The following is a 15770-nucleotide window of genomic DNA, read 5'->3' on the forward strand; positions in this document are numbered from 1 at the left end:
GGGATGTCGGCAAGGGGGAAGCTGCGACTCGGACCAAAGCTAGGTCATATGAGACCCTGCAAGATGTTTATGCATATGGCCAGCCTCCGTCCGTTGAATATATGTTGCAGCCAACCTAGCGTGTAGCTGCGGACTGCACGTGCTTGCTAGCTGGACTGGAGAGACCGCTGGTTTTAGATTACCCAGCCCAGCAGTTGATTGTAGATCTCCCAGGAGAAAAGATAAATAAATAAATAAATAAAAAAGATGCATGGAAGAAGGAAAAAAATTTAAAATTGCTAGAACCAAAAAGATCATAGCAAGGAGCTAGGTCCTTACTCCTGACTGGACAGAAAAAAAACTGAATACCTAGAGCAAGGAAGGGGTTACACACTGACTAAGGACGGCCCATGGGGCGTAGCCAAGTTTTATGTTCTGCCTAGTCCTACTCCTGTAGAGGCGATATAACCCAAATGGTCAAGATTAAGGAAGCGCTGTTTCCGTCGATGAACTAAGGTGAAAGAAGAACTTGAATTGTATTAGTTTTGTTTAGTAGCTGCATTTGAAATAAGGATGAAAACAGGTTATACAAAAAGTGGTTTTAATGCATGTTACAGATCCTTACAACAGAAAACAGCTTTCCTTTGAGATGTTAGCATCATGAAATAGACCTAGAATGTATTTCTGTTTGTATTATCAATCCAAACCAATCAGAATCAAATGTTCAATCGCCAATGCTCCACTGCAGTTTTCAACTTGGTTGTTTTTGGGAACAGCATAGGCAGTTCTTATTTCTGATACCTTACTAAATGAGGTCAACAGATTTTCATATATTTTAAAAAATATAACCTGCAAATAAGCCTTAAAGTGGTTCTAAAGGCTCAATTTTTTTTACTTTCATGCATTAAGGTAAAAAACCTCCTCTGTGCAGCAGCCCCCACAATACTTTCCTGAGCCCTATCTTGATCCAGTGATATGCTTGAGAGCCTTGCCTCTCTGGGAACTCTCCCTCCTCACTGACTGGCACAGCAGCAGGAGCCATTGTTTCCCACTGCTGTTAATCACAGCCAGTGAGCCAATAAAGGAGAGGGGGGGGGGGGGCAGAGCCGAGCCACAGGTCTGTGTGTGAATAGACCTAACACTCATAGCATGCTGCTTGCAGTGGGGGCACTTTGCAGAAGGTGGGGGGCAGGAGCGCAAGTGGTGGACCTGCAAAGAGGAGGCTCGGGCTACTCTGTCTAAAACCACTGCACAACGCAGGGAAGTATGACGACATGTTTGTTCTCAAAAAAAAGAAACAAAAAAAAAACAAAAAACCCACAAGCCTTTAATACCACTTTAAGTAACAAAAGCCTTTCTAATTATATACTCAATAGGAAGAATATATAATCGCAGTAGGCCCCATGGTATATTTGAGTGCTTCTGTAATGCTGCTCACAATTTTACACACAGCAACCCTATGTTCAGTAGTATAGGGGATCACTTCTTTAGTTTCTTCTGGGCAGCTTTCTTTTTCACCATCTGAAGCCGCTTCATGGCGGTTAACTGTAAATCCTGGGAAGTAGGACCCTTGGCTGCAGACTGCTGTGTGCTGGGATCGACAGTTGCCTTGCTACTAGAGCTCCCACTGCTTCCTGCAGAGCTTCCTCCTCCATTATTACTGCCCATCTGATTGCTCATATTGTTTCCAGATGAACTAATGCTTGGACTAGGCAGGCCTGTTTTGCTGACATTGTCGCTACTCATAGAACGACTAAGGCTGGTCTTTCCCAGAACAAGTGGCGGTAGAGGCTTTAGTGGTAAAGAGCTTGTGTTGCTGCTGCCTGATCCTGGTTTAGATGCAGAGCCTGACTTTATAGGTGCTGGGCCAGTTGAACCCAATGTTTTCTGACCTGCAGATAAAGTGGGAGGTTTACCACTGGTAGTCTGTGCTGAGCTTCCAAGCTTTGAGGTTACTGGCACTGCACTGGCAGTCTTGGCTCCGAATGCTGCCCAGCCAGTAAGACCACTTGCAGCAGAAGATGATGACCCAGAATTGGAGGAATTCCCAGAGGTTGCAGATGAGACCTACATAAAGAGACAACAGATGTGTTAGAGAAAATGACCAGAAATCAGTCCTTATACATTATTACACTAAATTAACAATTGAAACATATATACTGTATATCCCCAAGCTTGGGCTTGCTTGATGTTCCTTGTTCATTTGTGAAGATCAAGCCCATCTATTCTTTCATTTGGCAACACCTATGCTCCTTGGTGCATATAAAAACAAGGATTCCTGCTGTTAAGCATAACATGTGAGGCTCTCTGCACTTAGAGACCGGCTGAAATTTTCCAGCCTGACAGTTTAAAGCACATTTGACAAATGCAAGGCTTGCTGAGCGAGTCTGGTCACCAGGTCATTTAATGTGCCCCTCGCACCTCTCCTGCAGCTGCGCCACCCCCTCATCTCCGGTACCACCTTGCCTCAGCATTTGGCAGCAGAGATAATGCAAGGACTTATCTGCCAGATCCTGCACTTCTCTGTGCGGCTGTGGAGAGGCTCGTCTCTATTCGACCTCCCCCTCACCTTCCCACCTCTCAACAGTCAGCAGCAGAGAGGAGGACAGAACTTCTCCAACAGATCCCATTCCTCTTTGTGCAGCCGCTGCACCCAGTTTTCTCCGCCCCTCCCCTGGTCTCTGCATTAGCCGACTCCAGCATCAGACTTCAGCCCTCCTCTGGTCCTCCTCCAGGCCCTGCAGGTTTTGCTTCCCAGCTCTGCCCCAGCTTCTTCCTGGCACCAGCACAAGGGAAGGGTGGTGGGGGGGGTGCACTGTGGTGTAAGGGAGGGCTCTTGACATCTGATGTAAGGGGATTGGGGTGCTCTGGGCATCCATAATGCTGATGTGGCCCACAATGAAATTGAGTTTAACACCCCTGGTTTAAAGTGTATGTCTAGGCAAATTATTAGAAAAAAAAATCATATGCAGTAGATCTCTGCAATGCATGCATAGCTCCCCATGTGCTATCTCTTTAAATGTTAAAGACAGGAAAATACCTACTGAACTGGCAGAAAAATCCAGCAAGCGCCTAACTTCCTGTAGTGTGCTGACCACCTACTGCACTGAATATGTAAGAAGCCCATCAGAGGAGAACTGGGCAAAACTGCTTGAGATTTCAGTGCAGCAGAGGCAGTATCATCATCTCACTACAGGAAGTTAGGCACTCACTAGATTTCTGTCAGGACCAACAGGAATTTCCCATTACTTAATTTTCAAAGAAACAAAAACAGAGAAATTTGCATGCAATGCAGAGATTTACAGAATATTACTTTATTTTATTTTTTAACACCAGCACCCAGGCAATACTTGTTGTGCTTCGCACTGTCCACCTCATTTTTACCACACAGATGTATCAATCATTTCCAACACAGGTATCCAACAATAATTTAGATGAAAGAAGGGAACGCTCTCTCTGGGAAATAAAATAATATTGACAATGAAAATACAAAAATGTTTACTCAGCGCACATAATCTAGCTTTGTCTGCCATTATCTCTTTCTAAACAAAACAGTGCTTGCCAGATGGTTCATTGATCCTTTGACAAATTGTGTCTGGTTTAAACAGCATTAATAACGAACGAAAAATATGAAATTGAAGGACCACAGTGACCATGCACAGTTCGGAAAACTATGTATATACAGCTTGGCTACTTACTGATAGGACACTTCATGATTTAAATAAGCATGCACGTTTATATCACTGAAATATATATATATATATATATATATATATATATATATACATATACATATATATATATATATATACATATACATATATACATATACATATACATACACATATATATACATATGTACATACATACACACACACACACACACACACACACACACACGAAAATTATATTGACGTTTTTAACATTGACAATTACCAAATAGTACCAAATAGAATGTTGTTTATAAACAAAAACCCATCCAATCCCTGTATACCAAATCCTCCCTTAAAGTGGTTGTAAACCCTTACAAACCACTTTGACCTACAGGTAAGCCTAGATTAAGGCTTACCTGTAGGTCCAAGCAATATCTCCTAAACCTATATGGTTTAGGAGATATTTGCCCGAAAACGGGCACCGCTGTCTACGGCGCATGCGCCGTAGACAGCGGCGCACGCGCCGTAGACAGCGGCGCAGAGGCGCACTGAACGCGGCAGTTCCAAGAATGGAGCTGCCGCATTTGTCGACTCCCGTGCGCATGCGCGGGAGTGACGTCATCGCGGCTTCGCCGAATGACAGCGGCGGAGCTGCGAGACGCCACAAGCAAGATGGATGCGTGGACTACAGGGGACAGCGGGACTTCGCTGGCTCCTGTGTCAGGTAAGTGACACATAATGGGCTACTATGCGATGCATAGTAGTCCATTATGCTTTACCTTTGCAGGGAAAAAAAGAGGAAGTAAACTCATCAGGGTTTACTTCCTCTTTAATCCCTTGCAGTACTCCGGTATAAAGAGACAGGATACCACACACTCCAAGCTCTGTACCTGTAAACTACCCCCCTTACCAATGGAGTTGATGAAGGTTTGTGGGAGTTACGTGGTATACTACATTTGTAGTCAGAGTCTTCACTCGGAGATACGATAACCCTAACTACCAAGACATGAGGTGTGCCTTGGCCTGGCTGGTCAGTATGCCTAGGCTGCATTCACACCTGAGCGTAGCTTTTTCAAGCGTTTTTTGCCGCGTTTTTTACCGCGATTTGCAGCGTTTTTTGCCGCGATTCGCTGCGTTTTTTGCCACGTTTTGTCGCGAATTTGTGCAGGGCAAAAGGTCACCAATGTTAAGCATTGAGCAGATACAGCGTCAAAACGCCCATAGAAACGCTCGTTGTCACGCTAAACGCTCGAATCGAGTGTTTCCATTAGTTTTTATGGGAATGAAAACGCCCAAATCAGCCCGATTCGCGCGACAAAAAAGGGTCCGGAACTTGTTTGAGCTTCAGGCGTAGGGTTTCAGGCGACTTGGAGTGGAGATGTGAACCATCTTCATTGAGAATAATGTATTTTTTCCCCTCCAGCGTTTTGTAGCTTCAGGCGTAGGGCTACAAAACGCTCAGGTGTGAATGGGGTCTTAGAGAGGGCAAAAAGAGACACAAAGTAGGTGTTATGTGAAAGCTACAAAGAAGGGCCAGCAACAACCATTAGTCCAGTAAATGCGAATGCCCGGTTGACTACAGAGGAGTTATGTATGTAGATGCTGAAACGGGGGAACACCAGCGCCCCAAAAACCTGGTGAAAAGAAGGGACCCCCTATGCGGGACCTACAAATGTTGCCTCCGAACCAGATGAATATTCAGAAAAAGGGGTTTAGGATACAAGTCTGGTTTGGTAAGTAACCTGGACATGAGAACAAACTGTATGTAGTGAGAAGATGGAGAAAGAGCAGACCCAAGGAAAGTTGCAGAGGAGGACAACTACTTTGATCTGACACCATGACTGTGGTACAGTAATATAACCACACAACCCTGGCTTGACCATATATTCAAATGAAGGGGAAGTTGTAAGCGTGGTAAGAGAGAACTGTGCCAAGGGAAGGAGACAGGAAGTCTGAAACACCACCGAAAAACCTGGCCGGTAACTGGTAGCCTTGCCAAAGAGAACTTCCCCGACTTCCCTCCCTTGACGGCTTAGAGGGTGAGCTGCAAAAAAAAAAAAAATGGACAGACTGATAGGAGTTTGTAGGTCCTGAAAAGCTGGTCACCTGATAGATACTTCATGGAATTGGCAGATGAGGCCAAATGCCGATGCAATAAGCAGCGAAATATATATATATATATATATATATATATGGATACACAAATCACGATCCCTCCAAATAGTGTATCACCACAGCGGTCCAGTTCCTACCATCCTAAACCTCAGCTGCTACTTAACCACTTGCTTACTGGGCACTTAAACCCCCCTCAGTCCCAGACCAATTTTCAGCTTTCAGCGCTGATGCACTTTGAATGAAAATTGCGCGGGCATACAACACTGTACCCAAATGAAATTTTTATCATTTTTTTTCCCACAAATAGAGCTTTCTTTTGGTGGTATTTAATTACAGTTGGGAGTTTTATTTTTTGCTAAACAAACAAAAAAAAATATGCAAAAAAAAAATAAAAAATCATGTTTAATAGTTTTAAAATTTTGCAAACAGGTCATTTTTCTCCTTCATTGAAGTGCGCTGATAGGCTGCACTGGCGGGCACTGATAGGCATAGTTAAGGAGGCACCAATAGGCACAGATAAGGTGGCACCAATAGGCACAGATAAGGCAGTACTGATGGGCACAGATAAGACGGCACTGATGGGCAAAGATGGGCGGCACGGATGGGTGGCACTAAGGGGCACTGATGGGTACCACCAATAGATGGGACTGATGGGCACTGATAGGTGGCACTGCTGGGCAATGATGGGCGGCACTGCTAGATGACACTGATGGGCACGGATATGTGGCACTGGGGTGCAGTACCGTTGTTGAGGCAGATTGTGGGCACTGTGGGTGGCACTGCTGGGTGGCACTGTGGGCACTGCTGGGTGGCACTGATGGGGGCACTTATGTTTTATTAAGGTGGCACTGGCAGGGGGCAGGTGGGCACTGGCAGGGCTGGCCGTGATCGGAACTGATGTCCCGATCACGGCCGCCGGTGATCGGCTCTTTTTTTTTCTCCTCGCGCTGTCAGCGCGAGGAGGAATAATAGCTGATTACCGGCTCCGTTGCATCACATGATCAGCTGTCATTGGCTGACAGCTGATCACGTGATAAGGGGTCGGGATCGACCCCTTGCTCGGATCAGTGATCAGGCGAGTCTCATAGACTCGCCGATCACAGAGCGCGCCGCGCGTGCCCCTCAGGGGGCGCGCAGGCCGCTCGTGCACGGGACGACGTCAATAGACGTAGTCCCGGCAAAGGAGGTCCACGCTGTAGCCGTCATTCGGCTATAGCGCGGATCTCAAGTGGTTAAATAAAAATTCTGTCAAATAGGTGCATCAAAATTGTTTCTTTTTATATGAACAAATAAATAATGTCACGTAGCGCTATAACTATGTGAATATTAACACACACTATCTACCTCAATTATAAATAATCCCACACTTGAAATAATATATAAAATTGCATGTGTATATGCAATCAAAAATACAAATTCTAAAAGTACATCACTCTAAATGCCACCCACTTTATGTAAATAAAGATATATAAATTTACATATATCTATACTTAAAAAGCGTAAACCCCACAGCATAAGTCAATCAAACAAATGTGCTAGAAATTACATCACCATAGGCAATTACAGTTTAAAAACTCTAAAACAGTCCACTGTAAGTAGTCCACGTGAAAGTGATAGTTAGTGTCCAAAACAACTATTTTGCTCCTTCACCACACCTTCTGTGATTGTGAATCCCCCGTTGTGAGTACACTCACCAGCTATTAAGGCTTACACTCGTGTGCTTGGCTAATAAAACTTTAACTCCTCTTAGAAGATGAGCACTATGGGGCATCCCAATATCACAGCCTGTATCCCTGGATCTCTTCTGATTAGAAGTATATATATATATATATATATATATATATATATATATATATATATATATATATATATATATATATATATATATATATATATATATATATATATATATATATATATATATATACACACACACACACATATATATATATAATATAACAATGGAAGCCTGTCCCGCCTGGTCCCACACAGCAGGTCCGTGTTTTGATTAGGGCGCCTTAGCCAGCTTCCTCCGTCCCCTCCGTCCAGCATCATATACACAAGCTAGTAACTCAATAATGTTCGCCAGATAGCCACGCCCCCGACATGTTTTGTCATACCAGACTTAATCATGGGATCCCAACTAACTGCGGGAGGTGGCGAAGAATACAGCCATCTTATTGCCTCTATTGGAGGAGGCTGGAGACAAAGAAAAACCACATGTGTTAAATTGATGATGTGGGAATCAGCTGCTGTGAGCCCAGTGCAGGACACACTCCCTGAAGACCCGAGTATTTACTTTTTTGTAGTGTTATTCCCGATTTTATACTGAGTATGCAGTTTATCACCCAGAAGGATACTCTGTATTCAGAGTCATTGGATCCTTTTTCCCAGCTCAAGAAGCAGAGCTCCATGTTTTAGCAAAGCCTGTGAGCTATAAAAAGAGTATATTATATTTATATAGATAGTTGAGATAGAGAGAGCTTTTGGTTGCATTTGAAAAGCCAGGTAAATCAATCAAGCACGCCAAGTTAATTTGATCGGCTGTTTTCAGCCTTCCAGGTTCTTGCTGAGGTAGCCATTCTAACCGTAAAACTGACACATGGAAGCAGACCAGGCGACTCTAAGGATGCTGCATTTACAGCCCCGGACACTTGCTGGGTCTGTGCAACTCACAGATTCCACCCTAGTTCTGGCCCAGTATAGCTGGGATTAATAATTCAACTTTAAGGACCCCAGAACGGGAAGCACAAGTGGTCCACAGAGGGCAACTTCTTACGAAACAAGACTTTGAAAAAGGTGATCATTTATGTCTGCCAAACACTCTTTTCCCTTCAGCTTGACACATGGACCATGTCATCAGTCACAAGCAGTTATGGCTGCCTTAGTAAATGAGCGTGGGATAGAGCCAGGGATCACCACAGTTTGTTTTTATAACATACCACTTCTTGTTTTACCTGTTACCAAAGGTGTTACCAAAAGCTGAACATCCCTTCCAGAGATAACAAAAGGATATATCCAGATGCCAAGTCAGGATCTTACGAGTATGTATTTTGTTTGTATGGACATGTTTTCTGGATGTCCAGTGGCAAATGCTACTGCAAAGGCCACAGTAAAAAGTGTTCTCAGAAGTAGTTTGTAAGTACAGAGTGGAGAATCTACAGAGAGTAACAGGAAATCATTTTTATAGTAGAGTCCTTATTAGAAGTTTTGAGGTTTTATTTTTTACACCCCCTACTGTCTACAATGTAGCGGACAAAGTAGAGTAAGAAACTAGAAAACTTTTACCTGAATGTTTTATTATATTTTATCAAGCCGTAAGGGGATGTTGGACTCTCTCCCTATGGGATTTGGTTTGGGAGTGTGTTACTCACTTGTTTATATTTTGTCTGCGTTACCCCCTGAATAAAACTATGAACCAGAGAGTGTGAAGCAAGTGGTCGTTGAAAAAACACAGATAAGGCCGACACCTGGCCTTTGATAGTACTCAAGGCCAGCTTTATTTCTAATCCCATCTGTAGAAATTCAAGGATCCTACATATGATATATTTCCTGAGGTGCCAACCCCTGGATTCACACCAGGAGACATATGCCTTCCATAATTAATGACTCTGGAGGCCGGCTGAACCTGTACGCAAACAGAGCCACATCCGGAATACCCCATCTTTGACATATTGACAGAAAAATCTCAGGGTGAAGATACCATTCTCCAGGGAACAACTGGTGGCGACTCAAGTAGTCCACCTGCCAACTCTCTATGCCTGGAATGAAGACTGCCGATAGGCAAGAAATGTCTTCTGCCCAGGATAGGATATGATTTACCTCTCTCTGAGCCGCATGACTTCTCGTGCCCACTTGGTGATTGATACAGGCCACTGTTTTGGCATTGTCGGATTGAATCCAAACAGGACAATTCCGTAATCTAAGCGACCAGGCCTTCAAGGCCAGGCGTGCTGCCTGAATCTCTAGAATATTGATGGGCAAAGTCTGTTTTCCTTGGACAGATGCTTCTTTCAGGACTGTTCCCCAGCCCAGAAGGCTGGCATCTGTTGTCACCACCTTCCAGGTAACTGGTAGGAAGGACTTTGCTTTCTGAAGATTCTTAGATATCAACCACCAACTGTGGCTCTGACGCACTTTGGGGGATAAGTGCATTGGGAAGTCTAGAGCTTGGACCTTCTTGTTCCAAGTTGACAAGATACTGTTTTGCAGCAGTCTCGAATGAAACTGCGCATAAGAAATGGCCTCGAATGAAGATACCATCTTTCCCAATAATCTCATGCAAAGTCGTATAGAAGGATTCTTCTTTGACCACCTGAATCAGTTTCCTTATGGAACTGATCTTTGCCTGGGGCAAAAACACCCTCTTCTGAGCTGTATCTAAGATCAGACGTAAGTACTGCAATCTCCTTGATGGTGTTAAAGAGGATTTCTCTAGGTTGAGAATCCAACCTAGGTATTCCAGGTAGCTGACTGTGGTGACCCAACTCTGGTTTAAGCGGGCTACTGACTGATCTATCAAGAGTAGATAGTCTAAATAAGCTAGAATCGTTATAACCTGAGCCCTTAATCTGGCTAAAGGGGGAGCCAGAACCTTTGTAAACACTCGAGGTGCAGTAGCTAGACTGAAGGCAGAGCTACAAACTGAAGATGAAGATTTTCTATCTCAAAGCATAGATATTTCTGGTGAACGGGGAAAATAGGTACATGTAGATAAGCATCCTTGATGTCAATTGATGCTAGCAGATCTCCACCTTGTAGAATGGAGACCACTGATCGGATTGACTTTATGCAAAAAGAGCCACCCATTTGTCTCGAGACTGTTCCTGCCAGACACTTGAGAACTGCAGAAGTCTTCCCCCTACTCGAGTGAGCGGGGGCGCCCCTTCATAAGGAGGTTTTAGTATTTTGTTTAGTGGGTTTCCTCCCCTAGGGCCTTTTTTGACCCTGGGGTTGACCCTGAGGTTTACCTCTTGAATTTTACAGTGGAAGCCATCGTGACTGCCTGGCAGATGACCCTGGCACTGGAGAAGAAGCTTGTTTAAAAGAAAAACACTTAAACTTCTTCTTAACTGTTAAAAGGGAACTTTTTCCATTAGAATTTTTTTTTATGTATTTATCCAGAACAACCGTTCACCATGAAATGGAAAACTAGCCAAGAGCTTTTTACATGGCGCTTCGGCTGACCAATTGTTCAACCATAGAACTCTACGCACATGTACCAGCATGAGCATAAGCCATGAGGCTTGGAGAATATAATCTTTAACCACTTCAATACAGGGCACTTTCGCCCCCTTCCTTCCCAGCCCAATTTTCAGCTTTCAGCGCTCTAGCACTTTCAATGACAATTGCGCGGTCGTGCTACACTGTACCCAAATGAAATTTTTATCATTTTGTTCGCACATATAGAGCTTTATTTTGGTGGTATTTATTCACGACTCCGTTTTTTATTTTTTGCGATATAAGCGCAAAAAAGCGGAAATTTGGAAAAAAAAAACAATATTTTCTTTTTTCTATTTTAAAAGAAATCCAATAAAATCAAATTTTGTCATAAATTTAAGCCATAATGTATTCTGCTACATGTTTTTGGTAAAAAAAATTCCGTTAAGTGTATAATAGTTGGTTTGTGTGATCACGGACATATGTACGCAAATGATCATGTACATATGTGTGCAGGTGATCACGTACATATGTGTGCAGATAATCATTGGGACATGTGATTTTAGTGGGACATATGTGGGGGACATGTTTCTATTATTAGGGACATGTGTTTTTATTATTTGGGGACATGTATGTTTTGGGGACATGTGTGGGGACATTGTGTTTATACTGTGTGGCGATTCAGTTCGCATTGTGCGCTATATAAGTATTTCATTCATTCATTCATTCATTCACTGTGTGGTGATTTGTGTGTACACTAGACTGGTGATCAGTTTGTAAAAAGCTGTAAAAAACAGCTCATACTCACTGATCATCAGCTGGCTGCAGCGATCTGCTCTCCTCTCCTCAGCGATGACTTCTGTGTGAGGAGAGGAGGAGCCGATTGCCTAGCAACCAGCTGTTTGTTTACATCACATGACGGCCGTGATTGGACACGGCCGTCATGTGATCAGGAGGGCCAATCACAGAGCCCTCCTGCCAATCTGAGATGCGCCGTGTCCGGGTGACACGGGCGCATCGGGATCGCGCCGCTACGCGCGCGATCCCGCTCCTTCTGATGGACGTTCCTGAACGTCCTATCAGGAGTAGACGGCTCCCACCCGGCCATATATGTGCATTGGCCGGGTGGGAAGTGGTTAATAGCGTCTACTGTAAAACATATTGCCTCTGATATCTCGGCCAAATCTTGGGCCTGCTGATCAGGAATAATCTTGAGCACCTCTTTAAACTGGTCTTTTAAGGACTGCAGTAATGAATGGATAGAAAAAGCATGACTAGGCTGGGGAGGCTTTAGTGAACCCAAACAAGAAGTGGGCTAATCGACTGACTCCGCTACTGGCAGCAAAAATGTGGAGCAGACCAATTCAGTGAGAGATTGTACCAACAACCTTTATTGTGAACCCGATCCTTCCATATTAGACTCTTCAGAAGAGTAGTCATCGGCCTCTTCCTGGTCCCCTGAGAGAAAAACGTCATCTCTCACCCCCTGTTCCTCAGTTTGAGGGTCCTGGGTAATGGACAGGGGAACTATTAGGCTTAGTCTTACTCTGGGATGAGATTAAGGCATAGATTTTTTGTTCCAAGCCTAAAATGGTTCAGGAAAAAAAAACTCTTTACAGTCCTTTTTTCTCCATACAGCCCCCAGGGGTGACACATATGCATGACAACATTTACAATTCTAAAAGGAGACATTCACAAGAAAATTAAAACATTTCTTAGAAAACTCCACCTGCCTTTGCCGCTGCAGGGTTTTCTATGGTAAAACCAACAGACCCAATCTTTACCCTTCACGGTGGGTACTGTTAACCAGTTCCCTACCGTCGCACGACGATGTACGAATGGCACAGGCAGGGAAACTGGTGTACAGGTACGTCTACTTGAATTTGCCACCAGCGGCACGCACGCATGCCAGTCGGGACCCCCGTGTGTCCGGTCGCGGGTCTCACAGGGAAGGAGAACGGGGAGATGCCGTTGTAAACAGCATCACCCCGTTCTGCCTAGCAACAAGTGACACTGATCAGTGTTCACCAGCACACAGCCCAGGCCCCCACAGTTAGTAACACGCCCCTAGGACACACTTAACCCCTACACTGTCACCCCCTGGTTAACCCCTTCACTGCCAGTGTCATTTACACAGGAATCAGTGCATTTGTATAGCACCGACTGCTGTATAAATGACAATGGTGCCAAAAATGTGTCAAAAATATCCGATGTGTCCGCCATAATGTCGTAGTCACAATAAAAAAATCGCTGATTGCCACCATTACTGGTAAAAAAAAAAAAAAAAATTTAATAAAAATGCCATAAAACTATCCGCTATATTGTAAACGCTATAAATTTTGCGTAAACCAATCAATAATCGATTATTGCGTTTTTTTTTTACCAAAAATATGTAGAAGAATATGTATCAGCCTAAACTGAGGAAAAAAAATGTTTTTATATATTTTTGGGGGATATTTATTATAGCAAAAAGTAAAAAATAATGCGTTTTTTCAAAATGGTCGCACTTTTTTGTTTATAGCACAAAAAATAAAAACCGCAGGGGTGATCAAATACCACCAAAAGAAATCTCTATTTGTGGGTAAAATAGGATTTTTGTACTCACCGTAAAATCCTTTTCTCTGTAATTCACCGACCGACACAGCTCCTCTTTGTAACTAAATGGGTTTGTTAGCCTGCCACTAGGAGAACTAGGCAAAATTGTAACACAATACACAGAACTTTGAGTTCCGCCCAGGGGGCGGACCCTGTGCTAACAACCCTCCCTACTGCCCCCAGCAGACTCAGTACGTCAACAAGCAGTAGAACGTAAAAAAAGGAGGGGTGGGTGCTGTGTCGGTCGGTGAATTACAGAGAAAAGGATTTTACAGTGAGTACAAAAATCCTATTTTCTCTTATATTCACCGACCGACACAGCTCCTCTCTGTAACTAAATGGGACGTCCCCAAGCAGTGCCAAACGAGTGGTGGGAAAACAGCATAAAAACTACATCCACCATGGCAAATGGGAACTAGTGAAACTAAACCCACAAAAAAACAGCAGTGCGTGGAAAAACACCACCATATAACCGGGAGTGATCCCCAAGACCGCAACATTGCATTAACAAAACAGTACTGCGTTTTTATTGAAAAACCAAGAAAAAATAAAGATTGCATATTAAATTGCAACTACACGGCCGCCTGCAAAACTTTGTGGCCAAAACAGGCATCAGCCAATGCACTGACGTCTACCTTGTAGAACTTGGTAAACGTATGGACAGACAACCAGGTCGCCGCCTTACATACCTGAGCGACAGACGCTTGGTGTCGGAAGGCCCAAGACGTTCCGATTGCTCTTCTAGAGTGGGCCGTGACTGGAAAGGGGGGCACCTGCCCCTTCAAGGCGTAGGCTTGGACTACAATCTGTCTGATCCACCTGGAAATGGTGGCCGACCAGACCGCCATACCCTTCTGTGGACCAGCCACTGAAACAAACAGTGAGTCTGACTTCCGAAAGGGAGCCGTGGCAGACAAGTACACCTTCAGAGCCCTAACCACATCGAGAGCGTGAAGGGCCACCTCCTTGGGGTGCTTCTGTTAACAATGGTAATACAATCTCTTCATTGATATGAATAGCCGAGACCACCTTCGGAAGAAAGGATGGTTGCGGACGCAACACCACCTTATCCTTGTGAATGACCAGATAAGGCGACTTGCAGGACAAGGCCGCCAATTCCGAAACCCTCCTGGCAGATGTGATGGCCGCTAGAAAGACCATTTTCTGGGAAAGAGTCAACAAGGGAATCTCCCTGATGTTTTCAAACGGCGGCTTTTGAAGCACCGACAACACCAGGTTCAAATCCCATGGGGGTAACGGTTGGCGCACCGGAGGCACTACATGTCGTACCCCCTGAACGAAGGTACTCACTAACGAGTGAGACTCCAGGGGTCGCTGAAAAAAGACATTACCCTTAATGGTGCTTAACGCCAACTTCTGGTCTACTCCTTGCTGAAGAAACAGCAGGATCCTGGATATAGAAAAGGAGCGCGGATGCCATCCTTTCTCCTCACACATGGAGATGTAGGCCCTCCAGGTACGATGGTATATCTTCCGTGAATAAGATCTCCGCGCCCTCAAGATAGTAGGAATCACAGAGTCCGACAGACCCCGGTTCCTCAGCACCTGGCTCTCAATAGCCATGCCGTTAAAGCCAGCGATGGTAAAGCAGGGTGAAAGATTGGACCTCGAGATAGGAGGTCCTGTTGCAGTGGCAGTCGCCAGGGAGTGTCTGCCACCAGACGCACCAAGTCTGCGTACCAGGGCCGCTGAGGCCAATCTGGGGCCAGCAGGATTACTGGGAACCCCTCTGCTTCCACTCTGCGCAGCAGACGTGTCAACAGTTTTAGCAGAGGAAATGCGTACTGATCCCATGGAGCCACCAGCGTGTCTGACTCGTCTGCCCACGGATCTCTTGACCTGGACACAAATCTCAGCACCTTCCGATTGAGGCGGGAGGCCAATAGATCCACATCTGGTGTGCGCCATTTCAGGCACAACTGCCAGAATATCTCCGGATGCAATGCCCATTCTCCTGGGTCCAGCATCTGTCGACTGTCGACCCCCGGGATGTAAATGGCTGACAGGGCCGGAACATGTCGCTCTGCCCACCGAAATATGCGAGCGACCTCCCGAGCAGCAGCTGAACTTCTTGTCCCCCCCTTGGTCATTTATGTACGCCACAGCCGTGGCGTTGTCTGACTGTATCCTGGTCGGACGCCCCTGAAGACACACCGACCATGTGTGGAGACACAGCCTGATCGCTCTCAATTCGAGCAGATTGATCGGCAACTTGGATTCTTCCATCAACCAGAGGCCCTGAGCTAA

General features: G+C 44.8%; 1 protein-coding gene across 1 annotated transcript in view; it reads right to left on the bottom strand.

The window, feature by feature from the left end:
- Positions 1–563: 563 nt before the first annotated feature.
- The window catches only part of INTS12 (integrator complex subunit 12), a 47661-nt gene continuing 32454 nt past the window's right edge, over positions 564–15770 (bottom strand). Inside the window, exon 7 of the mRNA XM_077476669.1 lies at positions 564–2046. Coding sequence (XP_077332795.1) covers positions 1459–2046 — 588 coding nt within the window. The 3' untranslated portion in view covers positions 564–1458. The remainder of the gene's footprint in view (positions 2047–15770) is intronic.

Source organism: Lithobates pipiens, unplaced genomic scaffold, assembly GCF_037356315.1.
Source record: "Lithobates pipiens isolate NorthernLeopardFrog02 unplaced genomic scaffold, aLitPip1_a1.2 Scaffold_13, whole genome shotgun sequence".
Taxonomy (NCBI): Eukaryota; Metazoa; Chordata; class Amphibia; order Anura; family Ranidae; genus Lithobates; species Lithobates pipiens.